This window comes from Megalobrama amblycephala, linkage group LG16 (genome assembly GCF_018812025.1).
Source record: "Megalobrama amblycephala isolate DHTTF-2021 linkage group LG16, ASM1881202v1, whole genome shotgun sequence".
Taxonomy (NCBI): Eukaryota; Metazoa; Chordata; class Actinopteri; order Cypriniformes; family Xenocyprididae; genus Megalobrama; species Megalobrama amblycephala.
In genome coordinates this window covers 39,281,629-39,307,697 of record NC_063059.1, presented here as the reverse complement: position 1 = coordinate 39,307,697, position 26,069 = coordinate 39,281,629, and the positions used below count along the sequence as shown (strand labels likewise).

Genomic DNA, 26,069 nt, shown 5'->3' with positions numbered 1-26,069 from the left:
CCTTCAGAAATCATTCTGATATGCTGATTTGCTGCTCAAGAAACATTTCTGATTATTATCAGTGTTGAAAACAGTTGAGCTGCTTCATATTTTTTGTGGAAACCATTATACATTTTATTATTCAGGATTCTTTGCTGAGGAAAAAGTTCAAAAGAACAGTGTTTATTAGAATTTTTGTAACATTATAAATGTATCTACTGTCACTTTTGATCAATTTAAAGCATCCTTGCTGAATAAAAATATTAATTTTAACATGAGTAAACGTGAGGTTGAGAGGCGAGATCTGGTCTCGTGTGTCACATGACCTGGTTAACTGGCAGTTGTGTCTTTTTCCCGTCGGTACAGAGTGTCTGTCGTCGCTGACACACTTTGGTTCACAGTGTAGTCTGGTATGAAGCTGAACCCTCCTCCTCACTGCTGTTCAGGAGCGGCTGTCTCTCCCCGTATCCCGACGCCTTTCGCCTCTTTGTCCCTCTTCGACACGCCACGGCGATAATAGTAGCGCTTATTCCCGCCACAACCGCGCCCAGGATCCCTGCTGCCAGCAGCCAGCCCCAGATCTGCTGAGCTTGCTGAAGATAAGGCGTCAAAAACTCCTGCACAAACCGCTGACCTGCGAGAGAATGAAGCGAATGAAAACAAGGCTAAAGGAAGTACCCGAATGTATGCTAATTAGAGCTGGGATAAAATAATGATTTCTCCGTTTCTCAAACAATATAAAGCCGTTTCTGCTGTTTTTAATTTATGTGTGAAAAAAAAAAAAAAAAACATTATTTGATGCGCGCCTGCCATCCAATCACCGCGATAAGCGAAATAGTCAGCTTTCAAATATGTCAATTTTATAACGAAATTAAAACAATAAACATCGCTTTGGCGCTCTTTAATATGGCGTCACAGATCGCTGTAGCGGCATCAGTTACAGCGGCACGTGACTGATCATCTTTTCCTCTTTACTACTAGTTATAGCATGAAATAAACATGAATGAACATCAGAAGGTATGTTTAAAGATAAAGTACAACTTACTAAAAAGTATTAAAGGTGCCCTAGAATTAAAAATTGAATTTACCTTGGCATAGTTGAATAACAAGAGTTTAGTACATGGAAATGACATAAAGTGAGTCTCAAACTCCATTGTTTCCACCTTCTTATATAAATCTCATTTGTTTAAAAGACCTCCGAAGAACAGGCGAATCTCAACATAACACCGACTGTTACGTAACAGTCGGGACCCCCAATATTTGCATATGCCAGCCCATGTTCAAGGCATTAGACAAGGGCAGCCAGTATTAACATCTGGAGCTGCACAGCTGAATCAACAGACTTTATGCAGGTAAGCAAGCAAGAACAATAGCGAAAAATGGCAGATGGAGCAATAATAACTGACATGATCCATGATATTTTTAGTGATATTTGTAAATTGTCTTTCTAAATGTTTCGTTAGCATGTTGCTAATGTACTGTTAAATGTGGTTAAAGTTACCATCGTTTCTTGCTGTATTCACGGAGACAAGAGAGCGTCGCTATTTTCATTTTTAAACACTTGCAGTCTGTATAATGCATAAACACAACTTCATTCTTTATAAATCTCTCTAACAGTGTGTAATGTTAGCTTTAGCCACGGAGCACTATCAAAATCATTCAGAATCAAATGTAAACATCCAAATAAATACCATACTTACGCGATTAGACATGCTGCATGACGAACACTTTGTAAAGATCCATTTTGAGGGTTATATTAGCTGTGTGAACTTTGTTTATGCTGTTTAAGGCAAGCGCAAGCTCGGGGGCGGGGAGCACGAGATTGAAAGGGGCCGCAGCCTGAATCGGCGCATATTTAATGATGCCCCAAAATAGGCGGTTAAAAAAATTAATTAAAAAAAATCTATGGGGTATTTTGAGCTGAAACTTCACAGACACATTCAGGGGACACCTTAGACTTATATTACATCTTTTAAAAAGACGTTCTACGGCACCTTTAATGTCTCATGTAATCGCTCAATCAGTGTTTCAACCGCAGAAAGACATCAGTAAAACAACTTTTCACAGATTTACCTCAGGAAAGCCATTCAATGAGCATAAACCCGATAGTCAGCTACAAAAATAAACACTCGAGAGGAACATTTTGCTATATGCTCTATATTACATAGCCTATTCATATTTTTACTGAACCTGTTCTTCAATAAAATATGTGAATAAATCCGCCATGAAAAAAAGTTTTATGACAGTCACAGTTTGTTTGTATTTTAAAAAATGAATTGGAGTGGACATAATTATGTCATTAAAAACATAATGATGGGTATAATGCTATTTCATGCATTCTGACTTATTTACACTGTTAAGGAGTTGCATTCTCATGTTAAACATGAGTCCAAAGTTTCAAAACACGAGTTGGACGTATGACGGAGTATTTCTGTGCCAAATCCACTACTTCCCATTTCTGTACAGAATTCAGAGAATTTTTTTTGAGTGTGTCCTGTATGACGTCAAAAGAGAGTGGAATTCCTTTTATAAGCGTGCACACACACATCACTAAGAGCACGCCCGTCAACGGCGAGAGATTTTTCAACAACGGCTGTGTCCCAATTCAGGGGCTGCACCCTTTGAAGGCTGCATACATCATCGAGGCAGTCTCATTTAAGAAAAATAACCATTTGCAACGTAAGTAAGAAAGAAAATACAGTATTTTACACCTCACAATGAATATCAGTCCATTTTATTATGGTTACTTTTCTTAAATATGACATCCTTGATGAAGTATACAGCCTTCAAACGTGACCTCTGAAGGATGCAGCCTCCGAAATGAGACGCAGCTCCTGTCACCGAAGGAGTGTGTTTTTGTTGTGAGGGAAAGATTACTTTTTCAGCTTCCCAAAGAAACTAGTGTTAAGGGAACAGAGGATGAAGTTTGTTTTTCAGGGGCAGCAACGGAGTTGTGCTTGTATGTTTGTTTGTTCCCGGGATTTCGTTGATGAATACTTTGTAAACAAGTCTCAGTTCGGCGATGGATTTGCAGATCGCGGGCGGTGAGTAAAGCTGCATCAGATGAATGTGTTTTGTTGGCAATCGGCGCACAAGTGCATATGTAAACAATACAAACTTTTTTGTTCCCTTTTTATTCATAATGATGTCGCAGCTAGCATGCAATCTCTATGGAGAAGCTGCGCGCACTTGTGACTCTTTAGCTTCGCCCACGGCACTGACGGCAGGCACGCCTCCAGGATCTCGGCTTTTTTCGGAAAGACTCGGTTTAGCGTATCAATCTTTTATAAATATGATAAAACTAAAGACTTTTCGGCGATATGAAGGATGCATTTTACTCTATAATTATGCACTCAAGATTAACATGAGATTATCATGAGAAACTGTGATAATTTTCTAATTATAAGAACTGTCTTGTGTACAATTTATATGTTTGTATACAAATCAGTTTCATAAAATAGATACTAAGATTCCGACCAACTAGCAATTAGTTAGGGTCTAACTTTTCGGATTTAAAGGTGCCCTAGAACCGTTTTTTACAAGATGTAATATAAGTCTAAGGTGTCCCCTGAATGTGTCTGTGAAGTTTCAGCTCAAAATACCCCATAGATTTTTTTAAATTAATTTTTTTAACTGCCTATTTTGGGGCATCATTAACTATGCACTGATTCAGGCTGCGACCCCTTTAAATCGCATGCTCCCTGCTTCCCCCCCCCAACTATGCCAAGGTAAATTCAATTTTTGATTCTAGGGCACCTTTAAATTAGACCAATCTACCTTTCTTTGTAAAGGCTGATTTACACACGGACGCAATTAGCTGTATACGTAAAAAAATTGTTATCATATCGGCATTTTGTCCAGACGAATCAGGCATTTTGGTAGCCTGAAATCGCATTTTTTTTGCGCATACTGCTCTGGCATGTATACTACATAGTTTTGACATGCACATAATATATACCCAAATGAATCGATATCAATTCAAACTGAATCGGAATTGAATCAAATTGCAAACTTGTGAATCAAAATCGAATTGTAAAATGTGTGTCAGTTCCCAGCCCTAATACTAATAACTCACTTGGGTCCAGTAAATATGAATATTCATATCCCAGAGCTTTAGTCGACAGGAAATAATCTCCGTTTCTGTACAGAGGGATGAAGGGGACCATGTAATGGCCGTCATTGTGCCCGATCGGGGCGTTGGCGGTCGGGTAGTGTGTGCGGGGAGGCTGGTGTCTCCTCAGCCATTGCTCAAAGATGCTGAAACACAGAAACACACAGCTGAAATGAGAACATCAGTGCGAAACATCTCTGACATTTTTGGTCCCCATGAGGAAAACAGCTTATAAATCATAATAAGTGATGTTTTTTGAAAATGTAAAAATGCAAAGTTTTCTTGTAGGTTTAGGGTTAGAGGAGACAATATACAGTTTGTACATTATAAAAATCATTATGTCTATAGAATGTCCCCATAAAACGGAAACACAATGTGTGTGTGCGTGCATTTTACCTGTCAATAAAGGCGTGATGTAAAAGAAAAATGGGGTCGTTGGCGGACCCCTGCACTGAAGACATGGATCCGTTCATGAAGACGTGTAAAGAGTTGTGCATCAAGCTCTGACCTGTTACTGCCAACCCCGTCTCGGGACTCGCAAAACCTGCACAGGTGTTCAGTGTTCAGTGTTTAGAGCCCGATGTGTTGAGGAAGTGTGACGTTTTTTTCACACCTCACACACTGCTGTTGCTTTACCTTCCAGAGCGTTCCTGAAGCTCATGTTGGCCCGTCTGTCCATCGGCCCCGTCTCGTACTCCGTCAGGCTCAGTACCGACTCCACGTCTGCGGAGGTGGGCAGCCGCGGGACACGGTTTCGGTCATGGTTACCTGGGTTGCGCAGTAACGGTCCCTCTGGTGACCCGTCACACAAAACCTCGCGGAGGTTGTAGTCTTCGGGTTGAGAACAGATCACCTGTACAGGTATGTGGACACTTATTAAACACACCAGCAGACCTAAACAATACGGGTTCAATATGTGAATCTCATGAAACCTGTCAAGAACATGATTGGGCCGTATTTTACAGTAAAATCGAGAGAAAAGAAAATACATTATATATATATATTATATATATATATATAATCAGGTCTTGACATTAACACCCGCCAACCCGCCAAATGCTGGTAGATTTCAGCTGTGGCGGGTCAAGACAGCCACTCCCACTAGCCACTTTGGCGGGTTGAATATAATTTCAGTTTACAGCCAAATGATCGTCGAAGATCGTCGTAGCACAAAATTACAATCCAATCACACAATTCGTTATTTATGTGCAGTTAGTGAAGGAGGGATAGGCGGAATTGCGCTGAATGACACACAACAGAAGCGCTCTCTCGCATGCGCGATCAGTTCTCCTCGCGCCTGAATAGTCAAATACACGTGCACACAGATGTCTAAATGTCTATCGTATGGAGTATCTCACGTGAATACAGTCGGTTATGGCTTAAGTGGACGTAAACAGGTGGGTAATAACTGAATATGCGTCAGTTACGTCCATGCATTCAGCAGCCCAATTAAATAGGCCTACCTGTCTGTCATTAATGTTAATCAAACAACAAAAGATGTTAAATAAATGTAGGATATATGTTAAATATATGTAGGCTATAGTGTATCTGAAAAAAGATTATTTTTAATTTACTATTGTTTTTGTAATTAGCTTCTTTGTTCTTTTATATAGCCTAACACAAATAACTTATAAAATTTCTCATATTAGCCCATGCTCATATTGTCCACCTCTTGCCCACCTGTACATATCAGCTGATATACAATGTAGTCTTGATTTGGGTGGTCAATCTGCATTTAAAAACAATGTAGTCTTGATTTGGGTGGTCAATCTGCATTTAAAAACTTTTAAAGGGTTTTAAATCTTCTAAATCAAGTAAAATGACTCGAAATAAAGTAATTTAAGCATAACAAAGTCAACTTTAATCATATAAAATGTAATTTACCAACATCAAAATTGTGGCCAGTGAAAATGCTGAGTGGCTAGTAACTTTGGAAAACCACTAGCCACAGTGGCTGGTGAAGCAAAAAAGTTAATGTCAAGCCCTGTATATAATGTATATGTATATGTATTATTTCTTTCTTTTCTCTTGTTTTTACGATAAAATATGGCCCAGTCATATTAAAATACTTAAGCAAGGATGCATTAAATTGATCAAAAGTATCAGTAAAGACATTTATAATGTTACAAAATATTTCTATTTTAAATGAATGCTGTTCTTTTTAACTTTATGTTCATCAAAGAATCCTAGTTTCCACAAAAATATGAAGCAGCACAACTGTTTTCAACATTGATTATAACAAAAAATGTTTCTTGAGCATCAAATCATCATATCAGAATGATTTCTGAAGGATCATGTGACCCTGAAGACTGAAGTAATGATGCTGAAAATTCAGTTTTGATCACAGAAATAAATTACATTTTAACATATATTCAAATAGAAAACAGTTCATTTAATTTGTAATAATAGTTCACAATTTTACTGTTTTTACTGTAGTTTTGATCAAATAAATGCAGCCTTGATGAGCAGATGAGACTTTATTGATTTATTTAATTTTAAAAATAATAATAAATAAATAAATAAAATAAATAAATAATATAAATAAAACTGTTAAAAAAGCTATTTTAGGACTATTAAGCTTTGTTTCATTATGATATCATTTTCATGATAATTAAAATCATACCACACACTTTTGTCATTACAATAATGCAATGAGTTTACTCTAAAAACATGGAGTTGTGAATGTGTTGAAAGCCTGTACGTTTTTCTAAAGCACATGAGGGAAACCTCATCCATCTCGATGACTAATACTGCTCGTTACTCGTATGTTAATTGGATGCCATTTCACCTCCCTGCTGGTCTTAAGAGATGTAAGAACGCCTACGCTCACAGCTGAAGATGAGGGAGGGAGGGAGAGAGAAAGATGGAGGAAAAGAAAATGATAACTGAGAACTCAATTTTTACTCTTTCTGAAGAAAACAGCAGTGGTGTATTTTCAAGGTTAAGAGTTTTACGTCTTTTTGTGATATATATCGTAACAATATATATACAGTACCATGGGGTTATGGAACCAAAAGCAATGTTATTATAATGAACTAAAACCATAAAAAACATTTTTTGTTACTTGAAATAAAATGAACTTTTACTGAAATAATTAAAATATTTTTTAAAACTTAGTTATTTTATTTCAATTAGATTCCATGGAAACATTTCTCATTTTCACAGAGTTTAAAGGTACAATATGTAATAATTTTGTCCACTAGTGGTCACTAGAAGCCTATTCAAAACAAAGGTGTAGCTTGATGATGCCAAGTTTGAGAGCGTAATCTTGGGACATGTGGTCTCCATCTCAACGGATGGTGCAAAATAATAGGGATTGGAGTCGGGCAGAAATCATGTTCATGGATGTGATTATTAACATTACTGTAGTATGAAGCAGAGCAGGAGCGAGTGTTGTGGGAGCTGAACGAGGAGCTGGAGCGATTGAGCAACAGACGCCTCACGAGCAGCGGGACTTTTATTATGACACAGTCGCCGGCGCTGCTTCCGCTTTTCCGGTCATGAGTATGAGGGAACGCAGCTCTGTTTATCATATTAGATCAGGGGTCTCAAAATCAAATTGGCAGGGGGCCGTTTCTGTGATTGACACCTCATAGGAGGGCCATATAAACATTCAAGCGCAAGAAAGCGCAACATTTCAGAAAATTTACTTTCCTTTGCATTATTTCTCATTTACTTCAAATTTCATTAGGCCTACTAAAATATTTTTATACCTAGGCTATACTATAAATATCTTATTTACCATACTAAACGTAAACAGCAGTGTCTCTCTCATTGTTACAGAGTGTAATATAATTATATAATACTATTACTAATATAATACTACTAATAAACTAATATAATATTACTAATATAATACTATTAATTGAAATAGTCTGGTGTAACTTCTCACATCCAACAAGATGCATGGAATAAAACATCAGTAATTTAGAAACAAAACCAGCAACACTTGTGGCGTGGAGGGGTCAGAAATAGCCTAAACAAAAAAACTGGAGCTATATATCAACTTTATTTTCCAAAAAATAAAAATCTTTCATTGTTGCATACATTATTAGCTTTTAACATCTAGTGGAAGTATTTTCCCTTACTTTATGTTAGTTTAAATAACATAAAAATCTTGCACTGAACAACACTGTACTGAACAAATACAATCCTTGAATGCATTTGTACACTCTTCTGTTTCTTGACAGACACCTGCAGCGCTTGTGCTCACAAAGCTGAGCCACATTTGTCCAAGATGCCGTTTGAGCATTGGTAATGTTTAATGGCTGCATTGGATGCGTTTCGGTGGTTTAAATCGGCGCTTGTGACTTAAAGTCGAGTGCTTTTACTGTAATTTAGGCAAGCGCGCTCATAATAGAAGCGATTGAGAGCGCGGCTTATGGTTGCATAGCAACGACAGACGCCACTGGAGCGAAAGAAGAATGCGGCGCGGCCGCTTATGTGACGCGATATGTGAATGCCCCTTAGAACGGCCACTTTTTCTTTGCATATCAGACAGGTAGCAACTAGAGAATAATAATAATAATAATTTAGCGGGCCGGATTATGTTTTATTTTTGAGATCAGTTGCGGGCCGGGTAGAGGGGGTGGGCGGGCCGTAAATGGCCCGCGGGCCGGCAGTTTGAGACCACTGTATTAGATACAATTGAGAGTGTTGAAAATAATGTTATAACGTTCGCTGGGCGGCTGCTGTGAGACACTTGTTTGAGACACACTGCAGTAAGATAGATCGATTTTAGAATATCATATTAAATATTGGATGGCTTGTGTTGATAAATGGCATGCAATTCATTTTAAAACGTATTGTATGATGGAGAAAATGCTGTATTACTGTTACTAAAAATAAAGCTGCATCTGATTATGCTATGTTAGCTACTTCACAAAACAGTGTTTTGCTCTGAGGCATGGTAAAGCATGGTACTCGCAAAACATCAAGAAAATTAGATTTAAGCAATAAGACTAAACGTGTTGAGCTATAACAATAATTAGTTTTCTGCCTGTAAACGTAACTAAACATTTGTTCCCTTGTCTATTAAAACATGTAAATATTAAACCGTCTTTGGTGTTTCCATGGTTTCTACAAAATAAAAGCAGAAACCGAGGGTAACGCGGGTATGACGCGATTGACAGGCGACTCCTCACACGTCCCGCAGCCTTGGTTAAAATTGCAATTTTCTCACGACTTACAAATAGTTGGAAACATTTGGGATATTGTAAGTACTCAAATGAACAAAATATATAACACTGGCCTAGTGGTTTTTGGATATTTTACCGCAAAAATATTACATATTGCACCTTTAACTTAACTAAAACAACCACAAAAAAAAAAAAAAAATCTAATAAAAATGACAAAAACACAACATAATTATTAAAACTTTAACACAAATGAAAATGAAAAATATAAAAATAAAAACAAATTCACACTATATTAATAAAAACTATACTAGTATCTCATTGATACTAAAATAACACTGACCCAAAGTATGCCTGTACACTCTTAGGGAAAAAAAAGTTCAGTGGGGTTCTATTAGAACTCTAGGGTTCTTGACTCAGTTTTAAAGAATGCCAAAAAGGTTCTATATAAAGAGAAATGTTGTCTCATTGATTGCATAATACTTTCATGTTTAACAGGTTATTTCAATTTGTCTACAAATGTAGTATGTTTTATGAGCTTTTTAATGTAATTAAAATGATAAATGAATTAAAACTAAATACATAAAATGATCTCATGATGCCTGACAGACTGTATAGAAGCGTTTCTTCTAACAGTGTAATGTATCTGAGTGAAGCTGTTTTGGCTCAGTCCCCGAGGAGGCTCTTGTGAGCGGGTCAGTGCTGAAGTTAATGGCGGTTTTAGGGGCCAGACACACTCGTGACCCCGCTGCACCAAAACTTCACTGCAAGTCAGGTGTTAGCGCGCTCATCGACCCGCGCCGCGCTCGAGGCGGCGTCACACAATCACGCCTTTATAAACGCGTCGTCACACGGGGCGGCTTCCTCAGACGCTGCGCTCTCAAAGGAATGTGTGACGTCATAACCCCTCTAGGTGGGTTAACTACACTGACATTTGACAAGTTATGTGACCAAATCCCAGTCACATGGCTAAAATAAACACTTTTCATTGAATCACAGCGACACACTCTCCATGTGTTTAGTGCTTATAGACCTACACTGAAAAATGTGGAGATTATTAAAAGAAAAAAAAATAGAATGTAGAATTATTATAGAATGTTTAAATAGAATGTAGATTAAATAAATACATTTTATTTCTTTTATTTATGCTGTTATTCTTTATAAATTGAGAAAATCACATATTGCAAATGTACCCCAATAATCATTCCAATATGTTTTAATGGAAAAAAGATTTTCATTTGAGATTTATCTATTTATAATTTTTTTAACGTTTTATTTAGTGCTGTCAAACGATTGATCATGATTAATCGCATCCAAAATAAAAGTTTATGTTTAAATAATATATGTGTGAACTGTGTATAATTATTGTGTACATGTATAAATACACACACACTCATGTATATTTAAGAAAAATATTTATATAATTATATATAATATATATACAGTATATACATGCAAATATTTCTTAAATATATACATGAGTGTGTGTATTTAAATATAAAAAATTATACACAGTACACACATATATATTATGTAAACACAAACTTTTATTTTGGATGCGATTAATCATGATCAGTCGTTTGAAAACACTAGTTTTATTTTAATAAATGTTTTTATTTGAATTATTATTTTTTTTAATTTGAATTAATCAGCATGCCACAATTTGAATGGAATCATAAATTCTGTGGCTTTTTTCCCAACATAATCCATCGTATTTCCTATAATACAGTTCTAACTGAAAAGAACTGGAGGGATAAGTTGAATTCTTTTTTTTTTTATATTAATTCATTCTAAATGAAGCATGTTAAATAAAAATATTAACCTGAATGCATTACTAAACTGTATTTGGGTAATTATGGACTTTTTATGTAAAAATGTCTTGAAACCTAAATATTTCTTTCAGATTTATTGCATTTCTTTTAATTCATCATTTATTTTTTATTATGATTTATTTATGTAGTAATTTTTTAAATATTGTATTTGTTTATTTACATTTAGTGATCTTAAATAAATTTAAATACTATTATATTACAGATTATTTAATTTTAATTGTTTTTCAATGTTTTTTTAATTAATTCATCTTTTTTGTTATGATTTTTTTTTAAATATTGTATTTATTTATTTACATTTTTTTTTTTTTTTGCTGTTCCATTCACTTTTCACAGTCCTGAAAAATGACTTAAATAAATTTAAAATGATATTACAGACTATTATCTACCCTCATTTACACAATTTCTCCTTGTCTGAATGTAATAGTTTCATTGTGTTCACTTGTCTGCCCAAGAGATGCTGCAAAAATATGATGATTTTGTGATGTTAGTTTAGTTTTGTGTGTCTGCAAGAGAAAACAAGCATTTTTGTAACTGGAATAAATTCCAAACGAATAGAACCAACATGACTAGAGGGATAAATACTGTATACTTGAATTTGTTTTCATGTTTACCTTCCAGGAGGAGAACACCGAGGACGGGCTGATCAGGTTGGGGTTGAGAGGACTGCGGGCCCCCATCAGCTCGTCCGTGCACACTTGACAGTCCTGCGCGTCACGCCAGTCCCAGTACGGGATGGTGAAGTTAAAGTCACCGGTCAGCTTCCGGATCTCGTGCTCCCAGAACAGCAGGTAAACTCGGTGCCAGGGCAGGAAGGCGGCCGACTCGTGCGCAAAATCAATGTCGGCCCACACGTTCCCGGGACCCCCGAGCAGCGCGTCACGGGACACATAATAGTGCATCCACACGAACAGGTCGTACACGCTGATGTTTGCGAACATGGGCGTCGAGCCGTTGTTCATCTGCGCGTACGTGCCCGTCACGATCATGTAATCAGGGCTGATGGTGGTCTTCGCGAGATTTAGGTACGAGATGAACCTCTGCTGTTCGGACACGGACAACTGGAAGATGTTTCTGCGAACAGACTCCCGTCTTTCCCCGCAGTTGCCGCCGAAGTAACCGAACTTGCACTCGCCGCAGTCGAAGCCCATGTAGTTGCCGGCGCACTGGCAGGTTTGGTTGTAAAACACCAGAGGCCAGCGTTCGCGGTCGTCCACGTCTGAATGAGGGAACTGCGGCCCGTTAGGAAGGTCGGAGACCGTGACGTCCTGGCAGAAGCCTCGACCCGAAAGGGACCCGCACACCGAACCGTCGCCCGGCCATACTGGACAGCAACGCTTGCTCTGCAGGACGTCCGGTGTGGTGCACGGCCGAGGAAACTGCTGGAGAGACTGACTGAAGAACTGAATGAAGACGAACACAAGCAGAGCGAAAGACATGATGAGCTACTGAAAGAGTGAGAGATGCATTAGACACGGAAAACTTCATCCAGCTCTCTTTCTCTGCACACACTGCTTTGTGTCCCTCCTTTACACACACACACACACACACACACACACACACACACACACACACACACACACTCTTACAACCCCCGTATCACATGCTAGGGATAAAATCGGTGACCCCCGCTCGTGTTCAGTCTCGGGACTCTGAGGAATGCTTGTGCTCGAGTCGAGCGTGAGATCCTTTCATTTACAGTTCGGGAAGGAACTCCTTTCATTAAAGATCATCCATTTTAACTCAATAACCAGAGGAAATTAGCAAAGTCAACACAGTTAATAAGGTTTTACATTCGTGTTTATGCCAACAACCTGTTGCTGAGTCGAAAATCACTGCTTATGCTTGTTTTACGCATTATAACCATTAAATTATTGCAAGTTTAAAAGCATATTTGACTTCTCTTCTCATATATTGTCATATAAACTACTGTTCAAAAGTTTGGGTTTTTTTAATGATTTGAACGAAGTCTCTTCTGCTCACCAAGGCTGCATTTATTTGATCAAAAATACAGTAGAAACAATGAAATATTATTACATTTTAAAATAACAACTTTCAATTTGAATATATGTTAAAATGTAATTTATTTCTGTGATCAAAGCTGAAATTTCAGCATCATTACTCCAGTCTTCAGTGTCACATGATCCTTCAGAAATCATTCTAATATGATGATTTGATGCTCAAGAAACATTTCTTATTATTATCAATGTTGAAAACAGTTCATATTTTTTGTTGAAACCGTGATTTTTTTTTTCTCATTTTGTTCTATTCTATAGTCCTGTAGGCTCATGATCACATCCATATTTAGTCCTTTATGCAAAAGCATATTTTTATTTAATGGTAATTAATTAATTCATTGGCATTGAATAAGTACCATATTCATGTACAATGGTTTTTGTTTATTGGTTTCATTAGACACTTTTATCTTAAGCAGCTTACAAATTTGAATTAGGGATGGGTGATATGACCAAAATCTTATATCACAATACTAGTAATTTTATTTCACGATAACAATATATATCACAATATAGTCATTTTTGCTTTAATTTCCATAGACACCAATGTCAATGTCACAAAAAAGTAATACTAGCCTAACTAAATAAAAAACAAAATCTCAAGCATACTGAAGACGTGTGAACAGTCGGTAATAAAAATCAGACAAAATAAACTAATTACAAGCAATAGGACAAAAAAAAACCATACAATAGAACAGACACAACTAAAATAGACCTACCTGAAAAAATTCATGCGCTAAATAAGAAGTTCTACACAAATATAAAATAATTACATGTATAAAAAACCTGTGGTCTTCACTGTGTAAATTAAATATACATTTGTTCTAATTAAAGAAGTGATTTAGTCAAGAGCAGTAAGTGATTTTCTCTCTTTTGTTGTTTGATTAACATTTATGACAAACAGTGGGAATATTAGGCTGCTGTCACTTTAAGAATATTAGGCTGCTGTCACTTTAAAAATATTAGGCTGCTGTCACTTTAAGAATGTTAGGCTGCTGTCACATTAAGAATGTTAGGCTGCTGTCATTTTAAGAATGTTAGGCTGCTGTCACATTAAGAATATTAGGCTGCTGTCATTTTAAGAATGTTAGGCTGTTGTCACATTAAGAATGTTAGGCTGCTGTCACTTTAAGAATATTAGGCTGCTGTCACTTTAAAAATATTAGGCTGCTGTCACTTTAAGAATGTTAGGTTGCTGTCACATTAAGAATATTAGGCTGCTGTCATTTTAAGAATGTTAGGCTGTTGTCACATTAAGAATGTTAGGCTGCTGTCACTTTAAGAATATTAGGCTGCTGTCACTTTAAAAATATTAGGCTGCTGTCACTTCAAGAATGTTAGGTTGCTGTCACATTAAGAATATTAGGCTGCTGTCATTTTAAGAATGGTAGGCTGCTGTCACTTTAAAAATATTAGGCTGCTGTCACTTTAAGAATGTTAGGCTGCTGTCACATTAAGAATATTAGGCTGCTGTCACTTTAAGAATGTTAGGCTGCTGTCACATTAAGAATATTAGGCTGCTGTCATTTTAAGAATGTTAGGCTGCTGTCACATTAAGAATATTAGGCTGCTGTCATTTTAAGAATGTTAGGCTGCTGTCACTTTAAAAATATTAGGCTGCTGTCACTAAGAATGTTAGGCTGCTGTCACATTAAGAATATTAGGCTGCTGTCATTTTAAGAATGTTAGGCTGCTGTCACTTTAAAAATATTAGGCTGCTGTCACTAAGAATGTTAGGCTGCTGTCACATTAAGAATATTAGGCTGCTGTCACTTTAAGAATGTTAGGCTGCTGTCACTTTAAAAATATTAGGCTGCTGTCACTTTAAGAATGTTAGGCTGCTGTCACTTTAAGAATGTTAGGCTGCTGTCACTTTAAAAATATTAGGCTGCTGTCACTTTAAGAATGTTAGGCTGCTGTCACATTAAGAATATTAGGCTGCTGTCACTTTAAGAATGTTAGGCTGCTGTCACTTTAAGAATGTTAGGCTGCTGTCACATTAAGAATATTAGGCTGCTGTCACTTTAAGAATGTTAGGATGCTGTCACATTAAGAATATTAGGCTGCTGTCACAAGAATATTAGGCTGCTGTCACTTTAAGAATGTTAGGCTGCTGTCACATTAAGAATATTAGGCTGCTGTCATTTTAAGAATGTTAGGCTGCTGTCACATTAAGAATGTTAGGCTGCTGTCACTTTAAGAATGTTAGGCTGCTGTCACATTAAGAATATTAGGCTGCTGTCATTTTAAGAATGTTAGGCTGCTGTCACTTTAAAAATATTAGGCTGCTGTCACTAAGAATGTTAGGCTGCTGTCACATTAAGAATATTAGGCTGCTGTCATTTTAAGAATGTTAGGCTGTTGTCACTTTAAAAATATTAGGCTGCTGTCACTTTAAGAATGTTAGGCTGCTGTCACTTTAGAATGTTAGGCTGCTGTCACTTTAAAAATATTAGGCTGCTGTCACTTTAAGAATGTTAGGCTGCTGTCACATTAAGAATATTAGGCTGCTGTCAGTTTAAGAATGTTAGGCTGCTGTCACATTAAGAATATTAGGCTGCTGTCACAAGAATATTAGGCTGCTGTCACTTTAAGAATGTTAGGCTGCTGTCACATTAAGAATATTAGGCTGCTGTCATTTTAAGAATGTTAGGCTGCTGTCACATTAAGAATGTTAGGCTGCTGTCACTTTAAGAATGTTAGGCTGCTGTCACTTTAAGAATATTAGGCTGCTGTCACATTAAGAATGTTAGGCTGCTGTCACTTTAAGAATGTTAGGCTGCTGTCACTTTAAGAATGTTAGGCTGCTGTCACTTTAAAAATATTAGGCTGCTGTCACTTTAAGAATGTTAGGCTGCTGTCACTTTAAGAATGTTAGGCTGCTGTCACTTTAAGAATGTTAGGCTGCTGTCACTTTAAAAATATTAGGCTGCTGTCACTTTAAGAATGTTAGGCTGCTGTCACTTTAAAAATATTAGGCTGCTGTCACATTAAGAATGTTAGGCTGCTGTCACTTTAAGAATGTTAGGCTGCTGTCACTTTAAGAATGTTAGGCTGCTGTCACTTTAAGAATGTTAGGCTGCTGTCACATTAAGAATATTAGGCTGCTGTCAGTTTAAGAATGTTAGGCTGCTGTCACATTAAGAATATTAGGCTGCTGTCACAAGAATATTAGGCTGCTGTCACTTTAAGAATGTTAGGCTGCTGTCACATTAAGAATATTAGGCTGCTGTCATTTTAAGAATGTTAGGCTGCTGTCACATTAAGAATGTTAGGCTGCTGTCACTTTAAGAATGTTAGGCTGCTGTCACTTTAAGAATATTAGGCTGCTGTCACATTAAGAATGTTAGGCTGCTGTCACTTTAAGAATGTTAGGCTGCTGTCACTTTAAGAATGTTAGGCTGCTGTCACTTTAAAAATATTAGGCTGCTGTCACTTTAAGAATGTTAGGCTGCTGTCACTTTAAGAATGTTAGGCTGCTGTCACTTTAAGAATGTTAGGCTGCTGTCACATTAAGAATGTTAGGCTGCTGTCACTTTAAGAATGTTAGGCTGCTGTCACTTTAAAAATATTAGGCTGCTGTCACTTTAAGAATGTTAGGCTGCTGTCACTTTAAGAATGTTAGGCTGCTGTCACTTTAAGAATGTTAGGCTGCTGTCACTTTAAAAATATTAGGCTGCTGTCACTTTAAGAATGTTAGGCTGCTGTCACTTTAAAAATATTAGGCTGCTGTCACATTAAGAATGTTAGGCTGCTGTCACTTTAAGAATGTTAGGCTGCTGTCACATTAAGAATGTTAGGCTGCTGTCACTTTAAGAATGTTAGGCTGCTGTCACTTTAAGAATGTTAGGCTGCTGTCACTTTAAAATATTAGGCTGCTGTCACTTTAAGAATGTTAGGCTGCTGCCACTTTAAAAATATTAGGCTGCTGTCACTTTAAGAATGTTAGGCTGCTGTCACTTTAAGAATGTTAGGCTGCTGTCACTTTAAAAATATTAGGCTGCTGTCACTTTAAGAGCTGCCAGGATCCATTATACTGTTACACATGCATTTCCTTTCTCAACTGTTTACATTCACTTAAGGCATAAATTACCATATTTACTAGGATACTTACAAAGACAGGCATTTTGACACATACAAGTGTGTGCATTTAACTGCTCAAGGCCAATAAAGTGGCAAAAATAACTTCACATGTGCGCGTCTCTCAGACAGCGCTGGCATATAGCAGAATGAGTTCTGTTCTGCTGCATTTTAAACCACAATGCTTAAAAACGCATGCAGACGGTAAGCTTTTGTGAACACACACGCAGCACAGCAACATCACATGAGTGTAACCGCGTTAAAGACATAGTCAGTATCTCTACTTTTTGTCAAATTTCTACCAGTTAATCATGTCTACCGGTATATCGCCCATCCCTAATTTGAATTAAATCTATTTTCATATTACGCTTCTGAAAATACATTTGATTCCAAAGCAGTTTTACTGAAAAAAAAAAAAAAAAAAAACCTCTTTCAGTTATTTGCATTGTACCTCAAGGTATACGAATACCATGGTACATGTCCAAAATGTGTCATCATGCTGTATTACTATCCAAACAAGCATGGTACTTTTGATGCTCTTTTTGTTTCATGTTCCCTCACTTATGTTTTTAGGCTTATATATGTGTGTCATATGTTTTATCATGTGCCGTTTGGGGAAGCTGCACGTATAGTGCTCTTAGCTTTCTCAAATCATAAGCCTGTCACATGTTAGCGTAGTGGGCACGAGGTCCAGATAATCCAGCGCGCAGCAGAGGAATGAACGTCACAGGATTACTACAGCCCTGGGCTCTCTTTCTCTGTCTCTACAGTCAGGCTTCATCACACACAATCATATGGTTTCTGCATTTCATCCATAATGCAAAGAGTGGCCCATAAAAGTGTTTAGCCACTTAGAAATGTCTGAATGCAATTGCAAATGCAATTTGATGAGAAGATATCAAAACTGGCATTCGTTTTAAAGAAAGCTTTTCAAGCAAAATATAATAGCGTTGTTAAATTTAAACTCCCCCTGTGGTGAATATCAACTTTTTAATGCTGTTTATATGTCTGTGTGGTGTTTTTAATATGCTTTAAGACAAACCATGTGCAAATTAATGTCCATTGCTGAGTATTTTCTCTTTAAAACTGCAGTGAACCAAAGACAGTCTCAAACCCGCAGTTTGCCAGCGGGCTTTAGCATTTCATTACCAGCGAACTAGCCGGGGGTCTCGAGAGAAGCCGGGTTATCCCGGTATATTTTTCTGTTTATATGACAAATCGTGTAGATTTAGCAATATAGCAGGTGTATGATGTATATTACAATGTTATGATGAACTGTAAGGATACTGATTGTTAGAAGGCAGCTGTCTGACTCGCGAACGGGAACATGGTTTGCATAACATTAGCAACACATTATTAGCTGTTTGATAACATAGTCAAGCAAAAGTCTAATCATATTAATTACCATTATGTGTCCAACATTGTAAAGAGTGATACAATTGTGCAGCGTTTACCTCAGTAAGTTGACCGAGTGGATTTCTGAGCTGGCGTGAGTGAGTGGAGGCGGGGCTAATTTGCATATTCATTGGTCCGCGTATATTAAATGAGGCAAAGGTGTAGAGATACATTCAAGCTAATTTAAGGCATGAAGAATTTTTTTTCACAGAAAAAAACATTTAAATATACGTTTGTTAATTTAAACGATTATAAACGTATAGAAACATTAATAATCATTTTGGTGATCAAAGATGAGTTTTAAGTAATAATTATTGACTACAGGGGGACTTTAACAAAGCATTGTATTTTAACACTGTGGTTGTGAAATGAAATTGAGTGGTTAGTTCTGATGACGCTTTGATTTTTTTTTCCTGAAGAGCCTACAAGGATATTCAGAAATTGAAAGTGTCACAAAAGTGTACAAATACTTTTTCAGGCCACTTTAATGAATCACGTGAAAGGCACAGAGAAACAATATCATTGGAATTACTTGCACATTTTTTTTTTTTCAGCTGATGAACGAAAAAACATTGAAAGCCAATCAGAATCCATCCTGCTTTAAAGAACTCAAGCATTTAAAGCGACAGACGACAATACTTCAGCGCGATATTATAATAAACAGAACAATATCGTCCACGGTTGTGGAACCTAATATAGTTATCTTTATAGCAGGGTTGCCAGGTTTTAACAACAAAACCCACCCAATTGATTCTCAAAACTAGCCCAAAACTAGCCTAATCGCATTTCGGGGGGTCCCATGGTAAAAAATCGCATTCCCGGGGGTAAAAACAGTGTTATTCGTGGGGTTCCCTGGTAAAATTTGCATCCCAGGGGCTAAATATCATGTTATTTGGGGTCGCTTCAACCTGCAGATATTAAAAACAACCCGTGGCAACAGTGTAAAAGTAGCCCAATTCCGCGGGAAAAACGCAGACTTGGTAACACTGCTTTATAGTGATCGTTCTTGTTGTGAACAGGCCTTAATTCTGTAAATTATATTTACAAAAATGTTGTTCTAAATTGATTGAGATTTAGATGTTATTAGAGGACGAAACCACTGGTCTCTTACATAATTTAGCCTATATTCACACATACTGATTTCAGATTCATTGAAAGTAGTTTTTTTGGAAACTTTTGGTGCATTTTAGCATGACAAATACAACCAGACGTATTTGACTGACTACTAGATTAATGTAATATAACATTACGTTATTCATGTCAGTTAGATGTGCTGACCCACTGCCCTGACTGGAAATACTCCATAAGCACTGAATTTGACTTTAATGCCACAAGTGGTCTACAGAGGGCAGTGTGAGTTTGAACTTTTGCCAGTCACCACTGGATTAAAGCCAAGGCACTTACTGAATGGAGCTGCTGACGCTCTGTTCTCTTCAGTAATTCCTCTTCTCTGTTCTTCTGTAGGCTCATCTCTCCGAGACCGGACAGCTTACCATTGCCGTCTGTGAGAGGCTTGTAGGGTGATTCAGTTTTTATGGATGAAACCAGATAGGCTGGCAAAATACAAAGCAGACATGTTAAATAGAACACAGTGGAAACTACAGGTTATGAAAGACTTTAACTAAAGGGGCTAGACCGGGGCTAGTTGTCACACTTTGTACTGTACACTACCATTCAAAAGTATGTTTTCTTTTTTTCCTCTTTTTATAAGAAATTAATACTTTTATTCAGCAAGGATGCATTAAATTGATCAAAAGTTACAGTAAAGACATTTATAATGTTACAAAAGATTTATATTTCAAATAATTGTTCTTTTGAACTTTCTGTCCATCAAAGAATCACAGTTTCCACAAAAATCTGAAGCAGTACAACTGTTTCTTGGGCAACAAATCATCATATTAGAATGATTTCTGAAGGATCATGTGACACTGAAGACTGGAGTAATGATGCTGAAAATTCAGCTTTGATCACAGGAATGAATATCATTTTACAATATATTCAAACAATTCTTTTAAATTGTAATAATATTTCACTGTTTTTACTGTATTTTTGATCAAATAAATGCAGCTTTGGTAAACAGAAAAGACTTCCTTCGGAAGCATTAAAAAAAATCTTACTAACCCCAAACTTTTGAACAGTAATGTATTTTCTCAGGAAAGGTTTATTTTTGAAAGTTATTTTTTGCATAGACCTTGATTAGCTGGTTCAAGATGTTTGATTAGTCAGTCTCCAGAAACAGGGTTTAATGCTCCTTAAATTAATTTATGTAATACATTTATGCATTTGGATAATGAGTAAAATCCATACAGCTACTGCCCTGAAAATGAGGGGAAAATAATATAAAAAAACTAACAATAATCTGCCACTGAGCGAGTGTTTAGACAGAACAGCATGTCTCTCTTGTCCCTACAGCCATCACTTATTTGTAGAAGCATTTCAGACAGGAATCTTTATATATCATCAGTGTTTCTATGGCAACAGAGATTATGTCAATGTCATTTTGAGACACCATCGAATAATTGATTTACTGTCATTTTTATGGGTTTTGTCATATTTGTAGAAAGATAATCCCTCTCGGCACACGCCGCCCACTCACAACATCACCGCTGTCCTTCACTTCACAAGCACACTGAGGCTTCTGTCTTTCACACTTCTACAATCTGACATATTTACAAGTGAAACCAGATAGTCAACAATAACGAATGTAGGGAATTGATTTTATCCATCAGGAACTGATTGGATTGTGAAAATTTGCCGTTTCAATAACATAATGGAGTTGGAGAGGGAGAGGGATTGTGACGTCATCTGAAAACACTTTATTTCAGTAATTTTTTAAGCCTAAACAAAAATTGGAAATGTTGCCTTGACCACCAACTGCAATAAAATAAGTTTTCATTTAATATTTATATTTAACTTCAGCTTTATTTTAATAGTGTTAGTTTTCGGTAATAACAATACTGATGATATTTGTGATATGTAAATATATAATGAAGAGATAAGTAATAACAATACGTGTCAGTGTATCATCTGATAGGCTGCATCTGAAATCGCATACTCTCTTGAGTAGGTACTTATTTTGAGTTTTGTGACTACTAACAATGTATTTATACAGAATCTCGCCGGAGGATGTAAGTCATCCCGGTACTTTTTGCCTACTCTTTTATTAGTACTGTGAATTTAGACATACTTCTTTGTAGAGATGTGCCCAAAGCCTAATTCCAAATTTGGAAAGGCACAGAAAATGAATAATGCATTCTACGGAACCCCTAAAGGGACATGGTTAGGCTTGCTGCGGTAGTCAGCTACATTACAGTACATCACACAGTACATTTATGTTTATCATACAGTACATTTCACTTATCATGTGAAGATAAGGAGAGATGACTCACAAGATGTTGTTGGGGGATTTGGTGTGCAACAGATCCTGAGAGTCATTGATCTTATCCTGTAAAATGTGTGGTCAGTACCACCACTCCCTATACACAGAGTATGCGTGATCGCGAATTAGAAAGCGAAAGTAAAACGCGAGCAAGCATTCAAAAGCTATTTCAATACCATGCATATTGATAGCGGCTCCCTGATGCCCTCAAATAATATACAATATAATTACCCAACTATATAACTGCAAGAGAACACAAAAGCATTGAAATATATTTTTTCCTCCCATGTTTTCCATCACCAAGTCCCTTTAGGGGCGCCATTTCCTTTCCGAATGTAATCGATATGGGAGGTATGGGCATTAGAGGCAGGCAAGCTAACAAGGACGCTAAAGACCGCAGCCCCTAGCATCAGTTGCTAGTGTGCCTCTTGAGGCCAGGGGAGTGAGGTTTACATTCACAGCTCTTACTAGCTTGTTTCCTTTACACTCCCATCTGGGTCATGGCACCAAATGTAACCGGTCCTACTCAACCCACTCTGAGCAGGATTCGAATCCACGTCTCTGGCATGGGAGGCAGGTGCGCTAACAAGGACACTAAAGACTCTAGCGTCAGTCGCTAGTACGCCTCTTGAGGCCAGGGGAGTGAGGTTTACCTGCACAACTCTTACTAGCTTGTTTCCATTACACTCACCCACCCATCCGGGTCACGGCACCAAATGTAGCCGGTCCTACTCAACCTGCTCCGAACGGGATTCGAACCAGCGTCTCCGGTGTGAAAGGCGGTTACGCTAACAAGGATGCTAAAAACCACAGCCACTAGTGTCAGTTGCTAGCATGCCTCTTGAGGCCAGGGGAGTGAGGTTTGCTTGCCTACTATATAGAAGGGATTTCGGATGTAGCCATAATGTCCCTGCCAGTATTTAAGTTAGTAGCTAAATGACGTGTGTTTTCATTGGTTGATTCCCAAATTGTTACTTTTGGCCCCTCCTAGTGTTGAATATATGATTACATCCTCTTCTAGCAGCGACTGTTGCCATGGTTACTTCAGAACTCGACTATATTTAGTTCCAAATTAAACGCGCACTCTGACTAAGTTTGAGTTTTGTCATTACTGAAACTTTGCTGTTGAAAAGTAAAAAGACTGCTTGCTTTTAAATAATACACATCTTTTTGAGGCGGTCGCAAGCCTTAATTAGGGTTTCAGTCCCTCCCTAAAACCTTCTAAAATTCACACCCAGTGTGCGAAAGCGAGGAGAACAGCCTTTAATGTGACTCCATGAAGCTGCGCAGCAGACTGTGAGTCACTCTCACACCAGTTTGAGCGGCTCTTCCCACGCACGCGTCCAGCTTCTGAGTGTATGTTTGTGTGCAAGAGTTAAAGAGTAATTCAGGAAGCTGACATGTCCTTATGAATGACTTCTGTGTTTAAATTTGAAGTGTGTTTGCATGTGTTTGTGTGTGTTCGGGCCTTGTTTGAACTGAATGTTTGACTGTTTTGCAATTTGCTTGACTTAATGTGTGTGTGTATTCTTGCATGTACATGAGGACTCAATTACACACTTGAGCCTCTGATTACTTGTCATTACGCCTTTAAAAGCGGTTGGGAGGGGTTGCCATAGTAACCTGACCCCAGAAGCCATTGAACAATTACACTTGTACTTTCTAAGAAGCATTTAGGAAGCTTTCCAGCATCTGAGCGTAATTTATTACAAGCCTACACTCCGCGGTCTCAATCATGCTAATTCTATAATTAACAAGCATAATGCTGTTAGCAGCATTCCAGCGCTGGTTGCTGCATCTTTGAGCGTTTGGATGAGCAACCAGCGGTCAAGTGAACAGGGCTCATAGATGGATCACATGGTTTCAGATTTGACAACAGTTTCGTTTTGCATGGTCTTATTATTGATAATACTGATAGGCTGATATATTGGCCAGGTTTAAAGGGTTAGTTCACACAAAAATGAAAGTTCTGTCATTAATTACTCACCGTCATGTCATTCCACACCTGTAAGACCTTCGTTAATCTTCGGAACACAAATTAAGATGTTTTTGTTGAAATCCCATGGCTCTGTGAGGCCCCCATAGCCAGCAATGACATTTCCTCTCTCAAGATCCATAAAGGTACTAAAAACATATTTAATCAGTTCATGTGAGTACAGTGGTTCAATATTAATATTATAAAGCACCAAGAATATTTTTGGTGTGCCAAAAAAAAATCTAAATAACGACTTATATAGTGATGGCCGATTTCAAAACACTGCTTCAGGAAGCATCGGAGCATAATGAATCAGCGTGTCGAATCAGCAGTTCGCGCCAAAGTCACGTGATTTCAGCAGTTTGGCGGTTTGACACGCGATCCGAATCATGATTCGATACACTGATTGATCATAACGTTCTGAAGCTTCCTGAAGCAGTGTTTTGAAATCACCATCACTATATAAATCATTATTTTGTTTTTTTGGCAAAAAAAGAGAGGAAATGTCATTGCTGGCTATGCAGGCCTCACGGAGCCATCAGATTTCAACAAAAATATCTTAATTTGTGTTCCGAAGATTAACAAAGGTCTCACGGGTGTGTAACGGCATGAGGGTGAGTAATAAATGACATTATTTTCATTTTTGGGTGAATTAACCCTTTAATAATTGATAACTGCTTGGGTAATTAACAAAAGTGGTAGTCTTAATAATAATAGAGTTTTTTACACTCTAAAAATGCTGGGTTGTTTCAACCCATGTTTGAGTCAAATATGGACAGCCCCAACCGTTGAGTTTAAAATTTTAATTAAAGAAATTTAAACCAAGAGATGGGTTAAAATACAGGTATATATGAAAACGTATATGAAAACAATCAAATATATATGAAAGCATAGATCTGCATTATATCAGCCCTCTCAGCATATGGCTTCACTGTTTGCTTTTGTTGGGGAAGATTTGAAAGCTGGTTGGGTTTAGCGTGGGCTTAATGTTCAGCATATTGTTAATTCTTTTTAGCTGTTTGCATATGAATATGAATATGAATATGGGAACAGATTTTCCACTGTAATCCATCTTGTGGTGAGGCATGGGCTCAAACATCACCTTAGACATTTAAGACAAATAATAAGCGAAATTGTGAGATTAAGAATATTACCTGGTTGGTCGAACTGTAGTTGGTCAAAGTGATGCTAGCATGGGACTATCATGGTCAAGGTATGGCGAAAACGAGAGGGTGTAAATTACGTGTTTGAGCCTGTATGTGAAATTTAGAGAGACAGCCTATATAGATAGATTTACGAGAAAGGCTATCGGTTTTGTGGTAAACCACACAGGAACCCGTTGGAGTGGTTTTGCCTTTTTAATGGCCGTTAATCCCGCGCGCATTTGGCGGGCACATTTAATCCCGCGCGAAGCCGAAAGCCACTTTAGCTAAAAAGCCCCATCCTGTAAACCAGCCACCGCTTTATCCACTCGTGCATGTACACACGATGATGCACGAAGAGGTGTTACACACGAGATATCAATCGACGAGTCGCGTCGTTTTGTCTTTTAAACGGTCACATGAAAACGAGCGGGAAAATGGAGCCGCGGTTCTGCGCGGTGCTGAGATTCTGCGGTTGCCATGGTAAAAAGTGTATTAATCGGAGTGACGTTCTCTTCCTGATCGAGTGGATGCTTTCGCAACATCATTCTGGTTTGAAGTAGACCCCAGAAAATAAACTTTGCTGGTAAGATGAGTTACTTAATTCAAACTTTTTCTACATAAATATATTCATTCCTGCATATATTCTCACATGCATAGAGTAGAATTTACTTTCAAACATAACAAATATATAATTAATATTAAAATGAATGTGTTATATCGACAGAAACATTTATTTTTTATTAATAATTTGGCAGGGAAAGTACGTTTAATCATTATTGTTATATGATTGAAAACTGTATGGATTTATAGTGAATGTTATCACGATACAGTATTTTTTATTTCACATATTAGCCTGCATTATTGGAATCCCGTCACTCTTCCTGTCTAAGTTTCCCCCCCTTTTTTCTTGAATTGTCTTCTGAAAATCTGATGATCTGCACATTTTAAATGGCTAGTTCTTAAATCTTTTATTTATTCACTACTCGTATCATTCAAAGCTTCCCTTATTTTCCATGTGATGCAAAA

The 26,069-nt window shown here is 37.4% G+C and overlaps 1 protein-coding gene across 2 annotated transcripts; it reads right to left on the bottom strand.

Annotated features, from left to right (window-relative positions):
* Positions 1 to 137: 137 nt before the first annotated feature.
* tyr (tyrosinase) lies at positions 138 to 25,699 on the bottom strand. 2 transcript variants are annotated; one of them, XM_048160600.1, is made up of 7 exons: positions 25,053 to 25,699; positions 19,949 to 20,097; positions 11,669 to 12,457; positions 4,727 to 4,943; positions 4,487 to 4,634; positions 4,055 to 4,236; positions 138 to 613 (listed from the first exon to the last, which is right to left on the bottom strand). In XM_048160600.1, exons 2-7 carry the CDS (start codon positions 20,012 to 20,014, stop codon positions 375 to 377), a joined length of 1,641 nt encoding a protein of 546 aa, XP_048016557.1. In that variant the 5' UTR covers positions 20,015 to 20,097; positions 25,053 to 25,699; the 3' UTR covers positions 138 to 374. The 2 variants fall into 2 exon arrangements, with proteins under 2 accessions (XP_048016557.1, XP_048016556.1); XM_048160599.1 differs by having other exon boundaries at positions 11,669 to 12,499; positions 25,053 to 25,698.
* Between the last annotated feature and the right edge of the window lie 370 nt (positions 25,700 to 26,069).

What these genes read in the sequence shown, in the direction of transcription:
- tyr (XM_048160599.1), bottom strand. Translation starts at nt 20,014, where the DNA reads ATGAGCCTACAGAAGAACAGAGAAGAGGAATTACTGAAGAGAACAGAG. An exon ending in AGCGTCAGCAGCTCCATTCA is followed by an intron (nt 12,500 to 19,948) that starts GTAAGTGCCTTG and finishes CTCTTTCAGTAG; the next exon opens with CTCATCATGTCTTTCGCTCT. An exon ending in CATCACGCCTTTATTGACAG is followed by an intron (nt 4,237 to 4,486) that starts GTAAAATGCACG and finishes TCTGTGTTTCAG; the next exon opens with CATCTTTGAGCAATGGCTGA.